General features: G+C 40.0%; 1 protein-coding gene across 1 annotated transcript in view; it reads left to right on the forward strand.

Annotated features, from left to right (window-relative positions):
• Nucleotides 1–14,540, forward strand: part of Efhb (EF-hand domain family member B) — a 54,905-nt gene that overhangs the window by 1,170 nt on the left and 39,195 nt on the right. Inside the window, exons 2-4 of the mRNA XM_076557528.1 lie at nucleotides 6,074–6,136; nucleotides 7,047–7,190; nucleotides 9,470–9,650. Of these exons, the coding sequence (XP_076413643.1) occupies nucleotides 6,074–6,136; nucleotides 7,047–7,190; nucleotides 9,470–9,650 (388 nt within the window). The remainder of the gene's footprint in view (nucleotides 1–6,073; nucleotides 6,137–7,046; nucleotides 7,191–9,469; nucleotides 9,651–14,540) is intronic.

Below are 14,540 nucleotides of genomic sequence, written 5' to 3' on the forward strand. Positions count from 1 at the left end.
TTTTCTTTGACATCACAGTTCATCATCAAAGGAGGTGAGAACAGGAACTCAAACGGGGCAGGAACCTGGAGTCAGGAGCTGATTTAGGCCATGGACGGGTCCTGCTAACTGGCTTGCTCAGCCTGCTTTTGTAGGGAACCCAGGACCATCAGCCCAGGGATGGAACCACCCACAATGGGCTGAGCCCTCCTCTGTAAATCACTAATTAAGAAACTGCCTTACAAGCTTGCCTACAGCCTGATCTTATGGAGGCATTTTCTCAATTGAGGCTTCCTCCCCTTTGATGGCTCTAGCTTGTGTCAAGTTGACATAAAACTAGCCAGTACTGATTATTATGTTTTAAAGAATATATTTATTATTATTATTATTGTTTTTTTTGAGATGGGGTTTCTCTGTGTAGGCCTGGCTGTCCTGGATCAGACTGGCCTCCAACTCAAGGTTCACTTGCCTCTGCTTTGCAATTGCTAGAATTAAAGACATTTAATACCACCCCTGTCCGGAACTAGTACAGATTCTAATAACCCTTTGCTATTGGACTCTCTCCAGAAATTCCTTCTATTTCTTTGAATTCTCTGCCTACCATCCTAGATGTTAGTGTGCTGCTGTTTACACACCCCAATTTCTATTTCCTCAACCCTCTCATACATTATCAAGATTTCTAATGTTCCTATGATGAAGGGGGAGAGGCATTTTTCTTATGTTTAATATTCACTCAGGGTGTTGTCTCTCCTTCCAGCAAACACTTGCAGTCATCACTGTGCTAGAACAGGGCAACATGAGATGGGAAAGTCTATGTCCTTTGCCATGGAGGTTTAGGCTTAATCCAGTGATTGACAGAATGAATTTTCACAGGTGTCAAAAGGAAGATAAAAAATATGTTTTCTCCTTCATGGAAATGCATTCTTCAACACAAAGCTCAGAGAAATAGTTTATGAACAGGATAGGTGCTGTGGTGGTGACCCTAGACTGGGATAGGCAAAACAGGGAGATTGTCATGAATTCCACGCTAACTTTGGGCTACAGGGTCAGACCCTGTTCAAAAACCAAAACCAACCAAACCCCAAAAAAAAAAAAAAAAAAAAAATCCAGGGGAAGGTGTCAATCTCTAATTCAGAGGACTGCCTGCTTAGCCTGCAAGCAGCTCTGCATTCTAGCTGTAGGACTGCTTTTCCTCACCACCCAATATTCACTTTGGATACGATAAGCCACTGTAGGTAAGCCACAGGATAACCAAACTGTTCTTGCTTTATCTTTGTTTTGTTGTTTGAGACACAGTGTTGTGTAATGCAGCCACGCTGCCCTCAAACTTGCTACACCCCGAAGAAGAGAAGACGTTTGTGTTTCGAGACAGAATCTATGTATTTTAGGCTGGTCTCGAACCTTTCCATCCTCTTGAGCCAGCATCCTCAGAGCTAGGCAGGGCTAAGATTGTTCAATGAAGAAATGACTTTTTTTTTTTTTCTTCAAGACAGCGTTTATCTGCATAGCCCTGGCCATCCTGAATCAGGCTGGCCTTGAACTCAATTCACTTGCCTCTGACTCCTGAGTGCTGGGATTAAAGGTATGCACTATCAGCACCTGGCGAAGAGATGACTTTTGTTGTTGGTTATTTATTTTTCAGACAGGGTCTCATATAGTCCAGGATAATCTTAAACTCCTAATCCTCCCGCTTCAGTCTCAGGAGTATTAGGATTATAGGCTGGCCTGGAAGTTACAGCAAATCTCTTGCTTTAATGGTCCTTAGGCATTCTGAGTAGAGCTCATATGCTGAGATTTGAAGACAAAATTCTGCTAACAAACTCATAGGGATCCTTCAGAGTTTTGTCTGGGTGCAGTGGACTTTTGTTCCCCCTGGGGCTTAGTTTGCGCTTTTGTTTCGACCCACTCTGCTTTCTGGTCTGTCGTTGGGCTTCCCCAGCCACTGCTTCTCCTCTCTGTGTGCCTGTTCTTTCTGGATTGGTTCTGTTGTTTGTAGTTTCTGATCTGGCCTCAAACACACATGTATTGTAGCCTTTGGCTTCTGTGCAGGCTAGTCTTATGTCAACTTGAAACAATAATTATCTCAAAACACAACTGAGAAAATGCCTCTGTAAGATCCAGCTGTAGTGCATTTTTCTTAATTAGTGATTGACCGGGGAGGGCCCAGCCCATTGTGGGTGGTGTTATACCTGGGCTGATGGTCCTGGATTCTTAAAAAAGTAGGCTAAGTAAGCCAGGGGGCAAGCCAGTAAGCAGCACTCCTCCATGGCCTCTATCAGTCTTGACTCCTGGTTCCTGCCATGTTTGAGTTCTTGTCCTGACTTTCTTCAATGATGAAACAGTGATATGAAAGTATAAGCTGAAATAAACCTCTTTCCTCCCACACTTGCTTTTTGAAACACCACATAGTGTTTCATCAAAGCAATAAAAACAAAGACAGCTTCCAAAGTGAGTAGTTCTAAAATGTCTGCTTCTGCCACCTTCCACTTTTCCCTCCACCCACTTACCCTTCCTTTCTTCCTTCCTTTTTTTCTCCCCCCACCTTTTTGTTTTGTTTTGTTTTTTTGAGATAGGGTTTCTCTGTGTAACAACCCTGGCTATCCTGGAACTCACTTTGTAGATCAGGCTGGCCTTGAACTCACAGAGATCCACCTGCCTCCCTAGTCCTTTAGGTGTGTGCCACCATCACACATTCTTTTTTTTTTTTTTTACAACATTGTATATATGTATATATACATATATATACGTATATGTATATACATGATTATATTTTGAAGCAGAGTCTCATCTTACACTGAAGTGCAGGCTAGCCTGGAACTCATTATATAGCATCTCAGTCTTGTCTGGAACTCACAGCGTTGCTTTTGCTTCAGCTTTCTAAATTGACAAGATTATAGCTGTGAGCCATCATGCATGTGTGGCACACTATCTCTGACCAACTCTCTCTCTCTCCCACCCTCCCTTCCTCCCTCTCTGTAGCCAGTGCTGACTTCAAATTGGCAAGCTTTCTGCCTTAGCTTCTTTAAAAGGACAGCAAAGAGAAGGTCAAGGAAACAGTCACTAGTTGGGTGGGGTGGCTCAGTAGGCTGAAGCAGGAGGATTGACACAAATTCAGGGTAGCCTGGCTGTAGGACGAACAGTGATCAGCAGTGTTTAAACGGGCCAACAGAAAGATGAAGTCTGCACTTTCCTGTGACTCTTCTACCAAATGCCCTTTTACACGGTTAATTGAACATTAAAAAATGGTCTTTTTTTTTTCATTTAGCTAATAAATAAAAATTTCACTATATAATACAGAACTGTTTTATTTGGTATGGGATGGAACCCCTACAAGATGGTTTTCACTGAATCATTGCAAAGGCAAGCTTTTACACTGCTATTTTTGGTTTATGAATTGCAGAAATATGAATTCAATTATTAGAAGAAAGATTAACCAGAAAAGTGGCACATCATTTATAGGCACAGAGGTTCACAGAAAATAAGTGAGCCTAAAATGGGTAGTTAGACTCAGAGACTTATTACTTTAACAAAAGAGAGGTTGAGAAGCTGGCCACAGTGGCTCATACCTGTGAATCCCAGCTACCCAGGAACCTGAGGTAAGAGGACAGTAAATTCAGACCAGCTTGGTCAATAGAGAGTTAAGAGAAGGAGATGGGGGAAGAGGATGGAGGGGGCAGTCAGGAAGGAGACAGAGAGAGAGAGAGAGAGAGAGAGAGAGAGAGAGAGAGAGAGAGAGAGAGAAGAAGAAGAAGAAGAAGAAGAAGAAGAAGAAGAAGAAGAAGAAGAAGAAGAAGAAGAAGAAGAAGAAGAAGGAAGAAGAAGGAGGAGGAGGAGGAGGAGGAGGAGGAGGGAGGGAGAGAGGGAGAGGGAGAGGGAGAGGGAGAGGGAGAGGGAGAGGGAGGAGACTAGTCTTCAAGGAATGATAGATTATGGAGACGAAACTAGGAAATATTTCAGAAGAAATAATGCAAGACACAGGATATTTTGGTAGATTCTGTGCACTTTACCTGTCAAGTTGACATAGCCTAAAGCAGTGGTTCTCACCTTCCAAACGCTTTGATCCTTTAATATGGTTCCTCATGTTGTGGTAACCCCCAACCATAAAATTATTTCACATAAAATTATTTCAACCATAAAATAATTTCATAAAATTATTTCATAACTGTAATTTTGATATTATTATGAATCATAATGTGATATGCCAACTGTCTGATATGCCACCCCATAAGAGGGTTGTTCAACCCTCAAAGGGGTTGCGACCCACAGGTTGAGAAACACTGGCTTAGAGTTGCCCTAGAAGAGAGACTCTGTTGAAGCGTTGCCCAGATTAGATTGATCTGTAGTACCTGTAGTCAGGCCTGTAGAGGGGTTGTCTTGATTGCTAACTGATGGAGGAGGGCCCCTGCCCACTGTGGGCTGTTCCATTCCTTGGGCAGATGGTCCTGGTCTGCATAAGAAAGCTAAGCATGAGCTAGTGGGCCAGCAAGCAGCATTCCTCCATGGTTTCTACTGTACTGTCTTGCCTGGGAGTTCCTTGGTCAGAGGTAGTAGTGTGTAAATTAGCAGGCAGGTCTGCTTGGGTTTCTGCCCCAACTTCCCTTGATAGATTGTTACCTGGAAGTGTAAGCCAAATAAACACTCTCCTTCCCTACATTGCTTTTGGTCAGTGTTTTAACACAGCAACAGAATGAAACCAGAAGTCTGTTTATGCAGGATCATCTCCATGGACTGTCCTCAGGTGCTGAGAATTGTTCTTGCTGAGTTTGGGGACACTTCATAAAAGCAAGTCAACATCCTACTTTTAAGCAGAGCAAGAGTAGGGAAGAGGACTCATGTGTCTATTGATTGATTTTCATTACCCTCTGCTCAAAATAATCCATTGAATATTTTAGGTGATTTATTTTTATTCTTAGAGGATATTTTAATTTTTTAAAGACAGGGTCTCCTATATCCCAGGCTAGTCTCGGTCTTTATGTAGTTGGTGATGAGCATAAATATCTAATCCTCCTGCCTTTACCTTCAAAGTCCTGAGAGTGGAGGTGTGTCCCAGCATGCCTGGTTTATACAGTGCTGGTGGTCAAACTTGGGACTTCATGCATGTTAGACTAGTATTCTACCAACTGAGCTACATTTTTAGCCCTTGTTCTTTTTGTTTTGGTCTTGAATTCTTGGGGATGCCCAGACTCTCAAGTGCTGGGATTATAGGAATGAACCACCATGCTGAGTTCCCAATTCTTTCAATTTTTAAAAGAGCAATGTGAACATTACAAAATACCAGCCACTTTGAAATAAAGGAAAGTGATATATGTGTTGTGTTTCTGGGAGTTCATTTTTAAAAGCTTTGCTCTGAGCAAAGGAAGGATAGATAAGACCCAAGTTACAAACAAGTGGGCAAAGCCAAATAAGATTTGGATTATTCCCTCTAGGGACTGGGCTACAGATAACATGCCTTCACATATCAAAAATGTGTTTTCTGGGTTTACGTGAGAGTTTGTGCAAGTCTTGAGGCTGAGGCAGGGGAATTGTGAATTAGGGGCCAGCCTGGGCTACATAAGAAGATCTGTATCTTAAAAAACAAATTTGTATTGGAAATACACAGATATACTCACATATTTGGATGTGAAATAATTAACCAGTGAAAAATGTTAGGATTGTTTGTGACTGAGCATGGTAATGACTATAATCCCAGCCCCAAGGAGGTTGAGGCTGGAGAATTGCCATAAATTTGAGAGAAACCCTCTGTCAAAAAACAGACAAACGGTCTTATTGACATAATAAACACCTATAATCCCAGCACCAGGGATGTAGGTAAGGATTAGGAATTCAAGGTCACGCTGTACTACAAAGCCAGTTCTAGACCCAAACAAAGCAGAAAAATACCCTGTTGAAGGCAAGTAATACCTCAGACCATTTCCAGAATTACTGGATGACTTTCTGCCTTTTGTTTGTTTATTATTTATTTGTCTATTTATTTTATTGTAGTTTAAAAAATACTCTTTGTAGTATTTAAGGCACAGACCAAGTTTGAAGTAAAGTCCATTCTTTTAAAATGATTTTTTTCACAGTGAAATGATCAATGTTTTCTCCCTCTAAGGCAGGAAAAGTTAAGCCAGTTGGATACAGAGTTGCAGCCTGTTTGACTGAAAAGCTTCCCAGGGTAAGCACTTCCTAGCCTTTCATTTGTATCTTGAATAAGAGCTGTAGGAGACTGAATTCTCAGCTTTCCTGTGAACGAGTGCACAGATTCAGTGTGGTCAATTTTGAACTCTTACTATATTTTAAAGATGTCTATTGATTTGTCCAAGAAAATGAAAATTAAAGTTTACATTTCCTGTAGTTCACCAAAAAACTCTGGAATTCAATGTGTTTCAGTAGGAATAATGGGATGGGTTGTAGCCTGGATTTTTGTTTCCTGATCTCTCTCTCTCTCTCTCTCTCTCTCTCTCTCTCTCTCTCTCTCTCTCACACACACACACACACACACACACACACACACACACAGATCTGTGTGAATATATGCCACATGTGTGCAGGTGTCCATGGAGACCAGACAAGGTTATTAAATTATTTGGAGCTGGAGTAACAGGTGACTTTGTATGTGCCACCTGATGTGGGTACTGAGTATAGATCCACTCATACATTTCTAGCCTCCTAAATTATAATCTTAAAAAATGTTTTAAAGTTGATTTTTATTTTATGTGTATGAGTGCTTTGCCTGAATTTATGACTGTGTGCCACATGCATGCCTGGTGCTTACAGAGGTCAGAATAGATTGCCGGATCCCCTGGAACTGGAATTACAGAGTTTTGAGCCACTGTGTGGATGCTGGAACTGAATCTGGGTTCTCTGTAAGAACAGAAATGCTTTTCATGACTGAGCCATCTCTTTAGCCACTCAAACTATAATACTTGAAGTATTTTATTTCCACCAGTAAACAGATTTTAGGGGACATGTCTTCATTTGGGGATGAAATTCCTTCTCAGATAGCCAGCACTGCTTAGAGAAGGTGAATTGATATTTTAAAATTTGTGCTTCATGGTCTTGTTTCCTTGTCTCACTTTTTCCAGCTTATTACTCCCCCAGAGGCAAAAAAGTATTTCAACTTCAGGTATCCACCTCCTGGAGCAGAAAGAGTATTTTATGGCAGAGCAAACGATCCCCAAATTGCACCTTATTTGACACATGGAATAAGATCTAAAATTTCATTACCGGTAAACCTTTCTTTTTCTTTCTTATTGATTTACATTGCATTATTTTAATTTACCAAGTTAGAAAGTTGCACAAATAAAGGTATAAGTGAAATTCATAACTCCTGTGTACATTTTCTTTCCTCATTCTGTCCTCTAAAAGCACTAGTCTTGGGCAATGAATTGAGTTTTCAAGCAGCAGGAGGTAAGAACGTGTGAAGGAAGTGGGGTTCAAACAGCAGACTTCACTGTTCCCCATTTTCCCAGTAAGGAGAAATGTCACACTTTGTTAGCCATAAAGAGACCAAGATTGGCTGCTCTTTCCCATAGGCACAACAGAGAGTATATATAGATCTTGAGTGGACATGGGATCAATATTTGATAGTGGGTACCTGGCTATAATTGTCGTCTGTTTAGTTATCTGCCTTCCTATCTTCCTTTCTATATCTGTTATCTGCCCTTTATTTAACTTTTTTGATGGGGCTAAAACTGGAACTCAAGGTCTTATCTGAGCTGGGTAAACACTACTTTCAGTGAGTCCAATCACCAGCCCTCTCATTGATCACTGATTAGTCTGTGTTTTGTTTGTTTGTTTGTTTAAAAATCTTTTCGTGTGTGTGTGTGTGTGTGTGTGTGTGTGTGTGTGTCCATGTTACAGCATGTGTGGAGTACATGTATGGAGTACGTGTGTAGAGGTCAGATGAGAACTTGGGGGAGTCAGTTCTTTCTTTCCATCAAGTAATTTCTGGGGAATAAACTCAGATCATCACTCTTGGCAACAAGCTCCCTTACCTGCTGAGCCATTTTCTTAGTCTTAAAAAATTAGTTAATTAATAATTATGTGTGTGTCTCTGTATGTGTTGTGTGTGTGTGGGCATGCATGTAGGGACCCAGAGGTCAACTAGAATTGATTCTCTCCTTCCACTTTTACATGGGTTCTGGGGATCATACTTAAATTTGCAGGCTTTTGTGGCAAGTAACTTTATGTAATATACTTTCTTGTTGGGACCACCAGCCTACAAACAATGACAGGGAGACACTATTAATTATGAAAGCTAGGCCTTAGCTTAGGCTTGTCCCACTACCTCTTATAACTTAAATCAACACATTTATATTAATCTATGTTTTGCCATGTGGCTTTTTACCTTTTCATTATTTATGTCTAATCATATCTCTTCTGCGTACCACCCCCCATCTCATTGGCATCTCCTCTCCTCCCCCTACTTCCCCTCTCTGCCTGGAAGTCCCACACCTCCTGCCTAGCTGTTGGCCATTCAGCTCTTTATTTAACTAGTCATAGCAATATAACTTCACACATTGTACAAAACTCACAAAACCTTTACCTGTGAATGCATCTCTCAGGCTCTTTTTTGTTTGCTTTTGAGACAATGTACTGTGCCCAGCATCTCTCTATTCTTTCTCTTCTTGTCTCCCTGTTTCTTGCTATCTTTTTTTTAATCTTTTTGTTTGTTTGTTTTGTTTTGAGAGAGGGTTTCTCTGTGTAGCCCTGACTGTCCTGGAACTCACTTTGTAGACCAGGTTAGCCTTCAACTCAGATCCGCCTGCCTCTGTCTCCCAAGTGCTGGGACTAAAGTTGTGTGCTACCATGCTTGCTATTGTTTTTATCTTTTGTTCTTTGCATTTTTTTTTATTCTGTAGTCCAGGCTGGCCTCAATCTTCCTGTCTTTACTACTCAAGTGCTGGGATAACAGTACTGTGTCATCAAGCCCAATCTGGAATGCATATGTTTGAGAGAATGTTTGGAAATGGTTCGTGTCCTATGCTTGTCCTGCCTGCTGTTCTCGAGTGTTTGAGTCAATAACTTGGGAACTCCTTGCATAAGAACTACTTTGAAAGGTTTTTATTTATTTACTTTTTATTTTATGTCTTATTAGGCAAGTGCTCTGTTGCTGAGCTGTTTCTCTGTCTTTTTCTTTTCTTTTCTCTTTTTTTTTAGTTTTGACTTTTTTTTTCTGGCTCTAGGGCTTGAACTTACAGCCCTATGAGCAGTCTAATACTGAATCATATCTCCATGTGGCCTTGCACTCTCTCTGTAGTCCTTTCCATCCTGGATCTTGGTATCCTGGTGCTTCAGTTCCCCCAAGAGCTAGGATTATAGTCCTAGCTGAAAGTTCTGGATCTGGTATGTTAAAATTTTCATTACTGATTCTGTCAGTTCATAGGAAGGTAAGCAAACCAATGATGATGGGGAAGTAATGTTTTAATCATATTTTCTTCTCATTAGGATTTTCATTTTCTTACATATACTTGTTTTGATACTTTACACTCTATAATTTCTTTAGGTGAGCACATTGGTAAACCCACAGCCCATTACCACATTTCAACAGAAAATTAAAGACAAAAAAGAATCTATATATTTTAGCAATCAACGGGCACCATTGGGAAAATCTCATGATCAAACACCAGGATTGCCTAAAGGACTGGATGTAATCAACACAACATTTGGGACACCAGTTATCAGAGGTAGTAGAACTAAGGGGTAGGAGGAGGTGGGAAAATATGTCATATGAAACAGTATTACAAATGCCACTGGTATATTTTTGTTGATGATATGAAGAATTTTTAAGAATGAAAGATGCTCATCATCTTAAAATACGTTGTTTTCTGGTTAGACCATTCTTTTATCACTAGCTATCCCTGTTTACGGTGGACATCACATGCTCTCTGCCCCTAACTACAGCACCATTTTTGCATTTTTACTTTTGGTTTTTTGCTTTTATTTAAACCTCTAATTTTTTTTCTAGTTAGTCTTTATCTTGACATAGTACTCAGAAAAAGACATACAGAGAGTGACTCTTGAAGTTCTCCATGTAAAAGTAAAAAGATGGTATCACAGCAAGATCTCTCTCCTTTCTTCCCTCTCTTCCTCTTCCCTCTCTTCCTCATTCCCACCCTTCCTTTCTGCCTTTCTGTCATTTTTTCTTTCTTTTAAGGTTATTTTTTGAACCCAAATTCTCATAGGGTTTCTGTGTGACAGCCAAGACAATAAGAATTCTGGCTTTGCAATGGAGAGACAGTTAAGTATAGCAGATATAATATGACAGGAGACTCAGAGAAACTGGCATCAGGATCAACTCAGAGCTTCCCTCAATATCTATTTGTGCTGTTGTGTCTTTTTCTTAGTTACTGGTGATTAAGCTCAGGTCCTTGCATACCTACATATTAAACTAACGGGGCAGAGTGTAATTTCAACTTTCACACTTGATTTTGAGATGGAATAGAACTCCCCACCCCCTTTTTGAGATAGGCTCTTGTTTATTAAGCCAAGTTGGCTTCAAACTCATTGTGTTTGAGAGACAGAAGGCCAGGTTAGCATCAAACTTAATGGCAAACCTCTACTTTCAACTCCCAAAGTGCCAGTTTACAGACATAGGATACCACACCTCATTGCTCAACACATACATTTTTTTTTTTAAATAATGGAATTGGTCACAAGCCTTCTTCTTTTTATAATTTCTTTTTAATTATTACTTGGTGGATGGGTGGGGCATGTGCGTCATAGTTCTCAAGGAGGTCAGAGGACATCTTTGTGGAGCCAGCTCTCTCCTTTCACCTTACATGGCTCTGGGGGTCAAACAAGTTGAGTAGAAGTGATTTTACCTGAGCCACTCGACAACCTCACTTTTTCTTTCTTCTTTCTTTTTTTTCAATAGGCTATTTTTTAAAAGACCCTATCATGTTGCTGGGTCTCATTAAACTAAAAAACCCATTAGATTATTTTCTTTTAGGTAGTAATATTTGCTCTGAAAAGAGATTATTCTTAGAATGCAACAGTCTGCTGTGGTATCTTATTATCTCAGCTGTAGAGTTAAAATCTGTTAAAATTTGAACTGTGAAAGTTCTTTCTCATTTTTGCTTTAGTAAATATGTTTGTTCTGCTTAAAAATGTACTATAGAAACCCTGTCTCAAAAAACAAAACAAACAAACAAACAAACAAAAAATGTACTATAGAAAAGATAAAGTATCTTTCTTTTTAGTAATGCGCTGGTTAATTTTTCTTATCTTGGCACAATCTAGAGTCACTGAGAAGAGGGAATCTCAATTGAGAAAATATCTCCATATTGTCCTGCAAGCAAATTTGTGGGGTATTTTCTTGATTCATAATTGATGTGGGAGAGCCAAGTCCATTAAGGGTGATGCCATCCCTAGGCAGGTGGTTCTGAATTGCATAAAAAGGCAAGCTGAGGGGCTGGAGAGATAGCTCAGTGATTAGGAGTGTGTACTGATATTCCAGAGGACCTGAGTTGGGTTCCCAGGACCCACATTGAGTGGTTCATACTTGTAACTCCAGCTCCAGGGCATCTGATGCCTCTGGCCTTGTAGGACACCTGCACTCACGTGCATATAGCCACACACAGACATGCAAATACACACAATTAAAAAGTAATAAATAAAAAACAAGCTAAATGAGTCATAAAGAACAGATAATACCCAGCATTTATCTGTGATTTTTGCTTCATTTCCTGTTTCCAGGTTCCCACCCTGCTTGAGTTTCTGCCTTGACATCTTTCAGTGATGAACTGTGACCTGGAATATATAAAATAAATGAACCCTTTCCTCCCCAAGTTGCTTTTGGTTATGGTCTTTATCACAGCAATAGAAAACAGACTAGGAAAAGTAGGAGTGAAAAAATCCTAATTATAGGCTGGGGACACTGCTCAGTTGGTAGAGCACTTGCCTAACATGAAGAAGCCCTGGTTGGTCTCCAGTACCACACAAACCATGTGGGATGGTGCATACCTGTAATCCCAGCACTCAGGAAGTATAGACAGGGGATCACAAGTTACTGACCCTGTCTCAAAACAACAGAAACAAAAATCCTATTTATATAAACTTTCAAAAATCATATGGGCCAGTGAGATGGCTCAGAAAGTAAAGCACTTGTGCAAGTCTGGAATCTTGGGATAGAGCATTGGAACCCATGTAAAGTGCCACCCTCATCATGCACATGCATGCATGCACACGATGATAATGATGATGATGATAGAGACAGAACTATAGAAATTACATAGTAACTACTATCTAGGATTAGTTTACATTTTTTAAATAGGGAAAGTACTCTCTAATACTCATCTGGGTATGATGGTAGACACTTATAATCCTTGCATTTAGGAGGTTGATGCAGGAGGATGAGGAATTCAAGGTCATCTTCACTTACATAGCAAGGTAGAGGCTAGCCTGGGCTATACATGAGACCTTTTTTTTTTTTTTCTTCAAAGAAGCAAACAAAACTCTAAAACCACTGCTTCAAAATGTGTATCAATGGCTATAATGATTCACACATCAAAAGGAGCACTGTTTCTATTTGCTTCATTGAATCCCTGAAAGCAAAACAGGCCCATTATTACTTCCATTGGAACCATTTGTGAGAAACGTTCCAAGGGTTTTCTATATGTTTGTTTTGCTTTGTTTGTATATTTTATTTTTTTGAGACAGGGTCTTGTTTACTATGTCTGGTGCTTATTATGTAAAACAAACTGACTTCGAACTTTTAGAAATACATCTGCCTCTGGACTGCTGAGATTAAAGATGTGGTCTACCATGCCTTGTACCCCCAGGGTTCTCATGCTAGTCATTTTGATCCTGAAATATGAGCACACTGTATACTGGCAACATTCCTGTCAGAACACTTGAAGAATATTGTTGTTGGTTGTTTTTGCTCTTTTTGGGGGGCCTGCCATCCAGCTCCCAAATAAATGACACACGGAGCATCATTATTACTTATGAATGCCTGGCCTTAGCTTGACTTGTTTCTTACCAGCTTTTCTTAAGTTATCCCATCTACCTTTTGCCTCTGGGCTTTTTCTTTTTCTTACTTCTGTAAATCTTACTTTCACTCTTACTCTGTGGCTGGCTGTATAGCTAGGTGGTTAGCTCCTATTGTCCACCTCCTTCTCTTCTCATTCTTCAATTTCTCCCTCCCAGATTTCTCCTCTTCTTTTATGTCTCTGCCTGCCAGCCCTGCCTATCCTTTCTCCTGCCTTGCTATTGGCTGTTCAGCTCTTCATTAGACCATCAGTGTTTTAGACAGGCAAAGTAACACAGCTTCACAGAGTTAAACAAATGCAACATAAAAAAAAATGCAACACATCTTTGCATCATTAAACAAATGTTCCACAGCATAAGCAAAAGTAACACATCATAAAATAATATTCTACAACGGGATATAGTCATCATTACGTTCAACTTAGTGCTCTTCCTCAAATTATTTATTTTTTTGTGTTTGCAAGACAAGATGTCTTACTCTGTAGTTCAGCCTCACACTCAAATAGATTTTTCTGCCTCTATTTCCCAAGCACTAGGATTACAGATGTAAGCCATGCTGTGGGGCTTGAATTATCATTCAAGAAGAGACATATTATTTCTTTGAACATTAAAAATAAAACATCTAAAAATCTTTAAGTAGTGTTTTATAGGAAATTTTCCTCTACTAGGAATTAAACCTTGAGCCTTGAACAAGCTAGGCAAGTGTTCTACCTCTAACCTGCATTCCTAGGGATCTTTTCACTTTTTGTTTTAAGATGAAGTCTTACTGTATATCCCAGACTGGCCTGGAGCTTCAGATTTCCCAACTCTGCCCTGTGAGAAAAATAGTAAGTGAAACAAGACAACTCACTGTATGCAAACTGAGGATTTGTGGAAAGAGGAATTTCTTTTTGACTCCATGAGTTCCCTGTTATCTCTGGCTATGATGAGAATAGAGATTCAGATGAAAATAGACTAGATGTTTATACTCCCATTTACAGCTCCCAAAATTTGTACATTACATCCCACTGGACATTAATGTTGCTAACTTTTAATTCAGATTTGCTTGCATTCTCTTAGGAAGTTGGGAATAAAAGTAAAGCAGAACTGTCTAAAGTCTCAGGACTGAGAATTTAACTGGAGTTGGAGTATGGTGGAGGATAACTTGAGTGGCTCTGGCAGAGTTCTGATCTTCAGAATTCTCAGGGCTCTACAGCAAAATGATACATAGACTCATTCTCTCCCCTGCCTCTCTCCTTCCCTTCCCTCTCCTCCTCCTCTCCTCTTCCTCCTCTGTCTTCCTCTCCATTCTCCCTCTCTCTCTTCCTCCTCTCTTCTCCCTCTCTCTCCTTCACTCCACTCTATTAGGACAGGGTCTTACATAGCCCAGGCTAGCCTCAAATTCACTATGTAGTCCAGCCTTGAAATCCTGGTCCTTCCTCCACCTTTAAGTGCTGAGAGTCTAGGTATGTGCCACTATGTCCAGCTCATCTTGTTTTTGCTTATAAACATTCACTTATATTGGCCATGTGATTGATCTCTAAGGCATTCTGTGTAGCTTATTTAGCTTAGACCACATTTGTCTTTTGCTGTAGTTTATATACACA

Source organism: Peromyscus maniculatus, chromosome 21, assembly GCF_049852395.1.
Source record: "Peromyscus maniculatus bairdii isolate BWxNUB_F1_BW_parent chromosome 21, HU_Pman_BW_mat_3.1, whole genome shotgun sequence".
In the NCBI taxonomy this organism is placed as follows: Eukaryota; Metazoa; Chordata; class Mammalia; order Rodentia; family Cricetidae; genus Peromyscus; species Peromyscus maniculatus.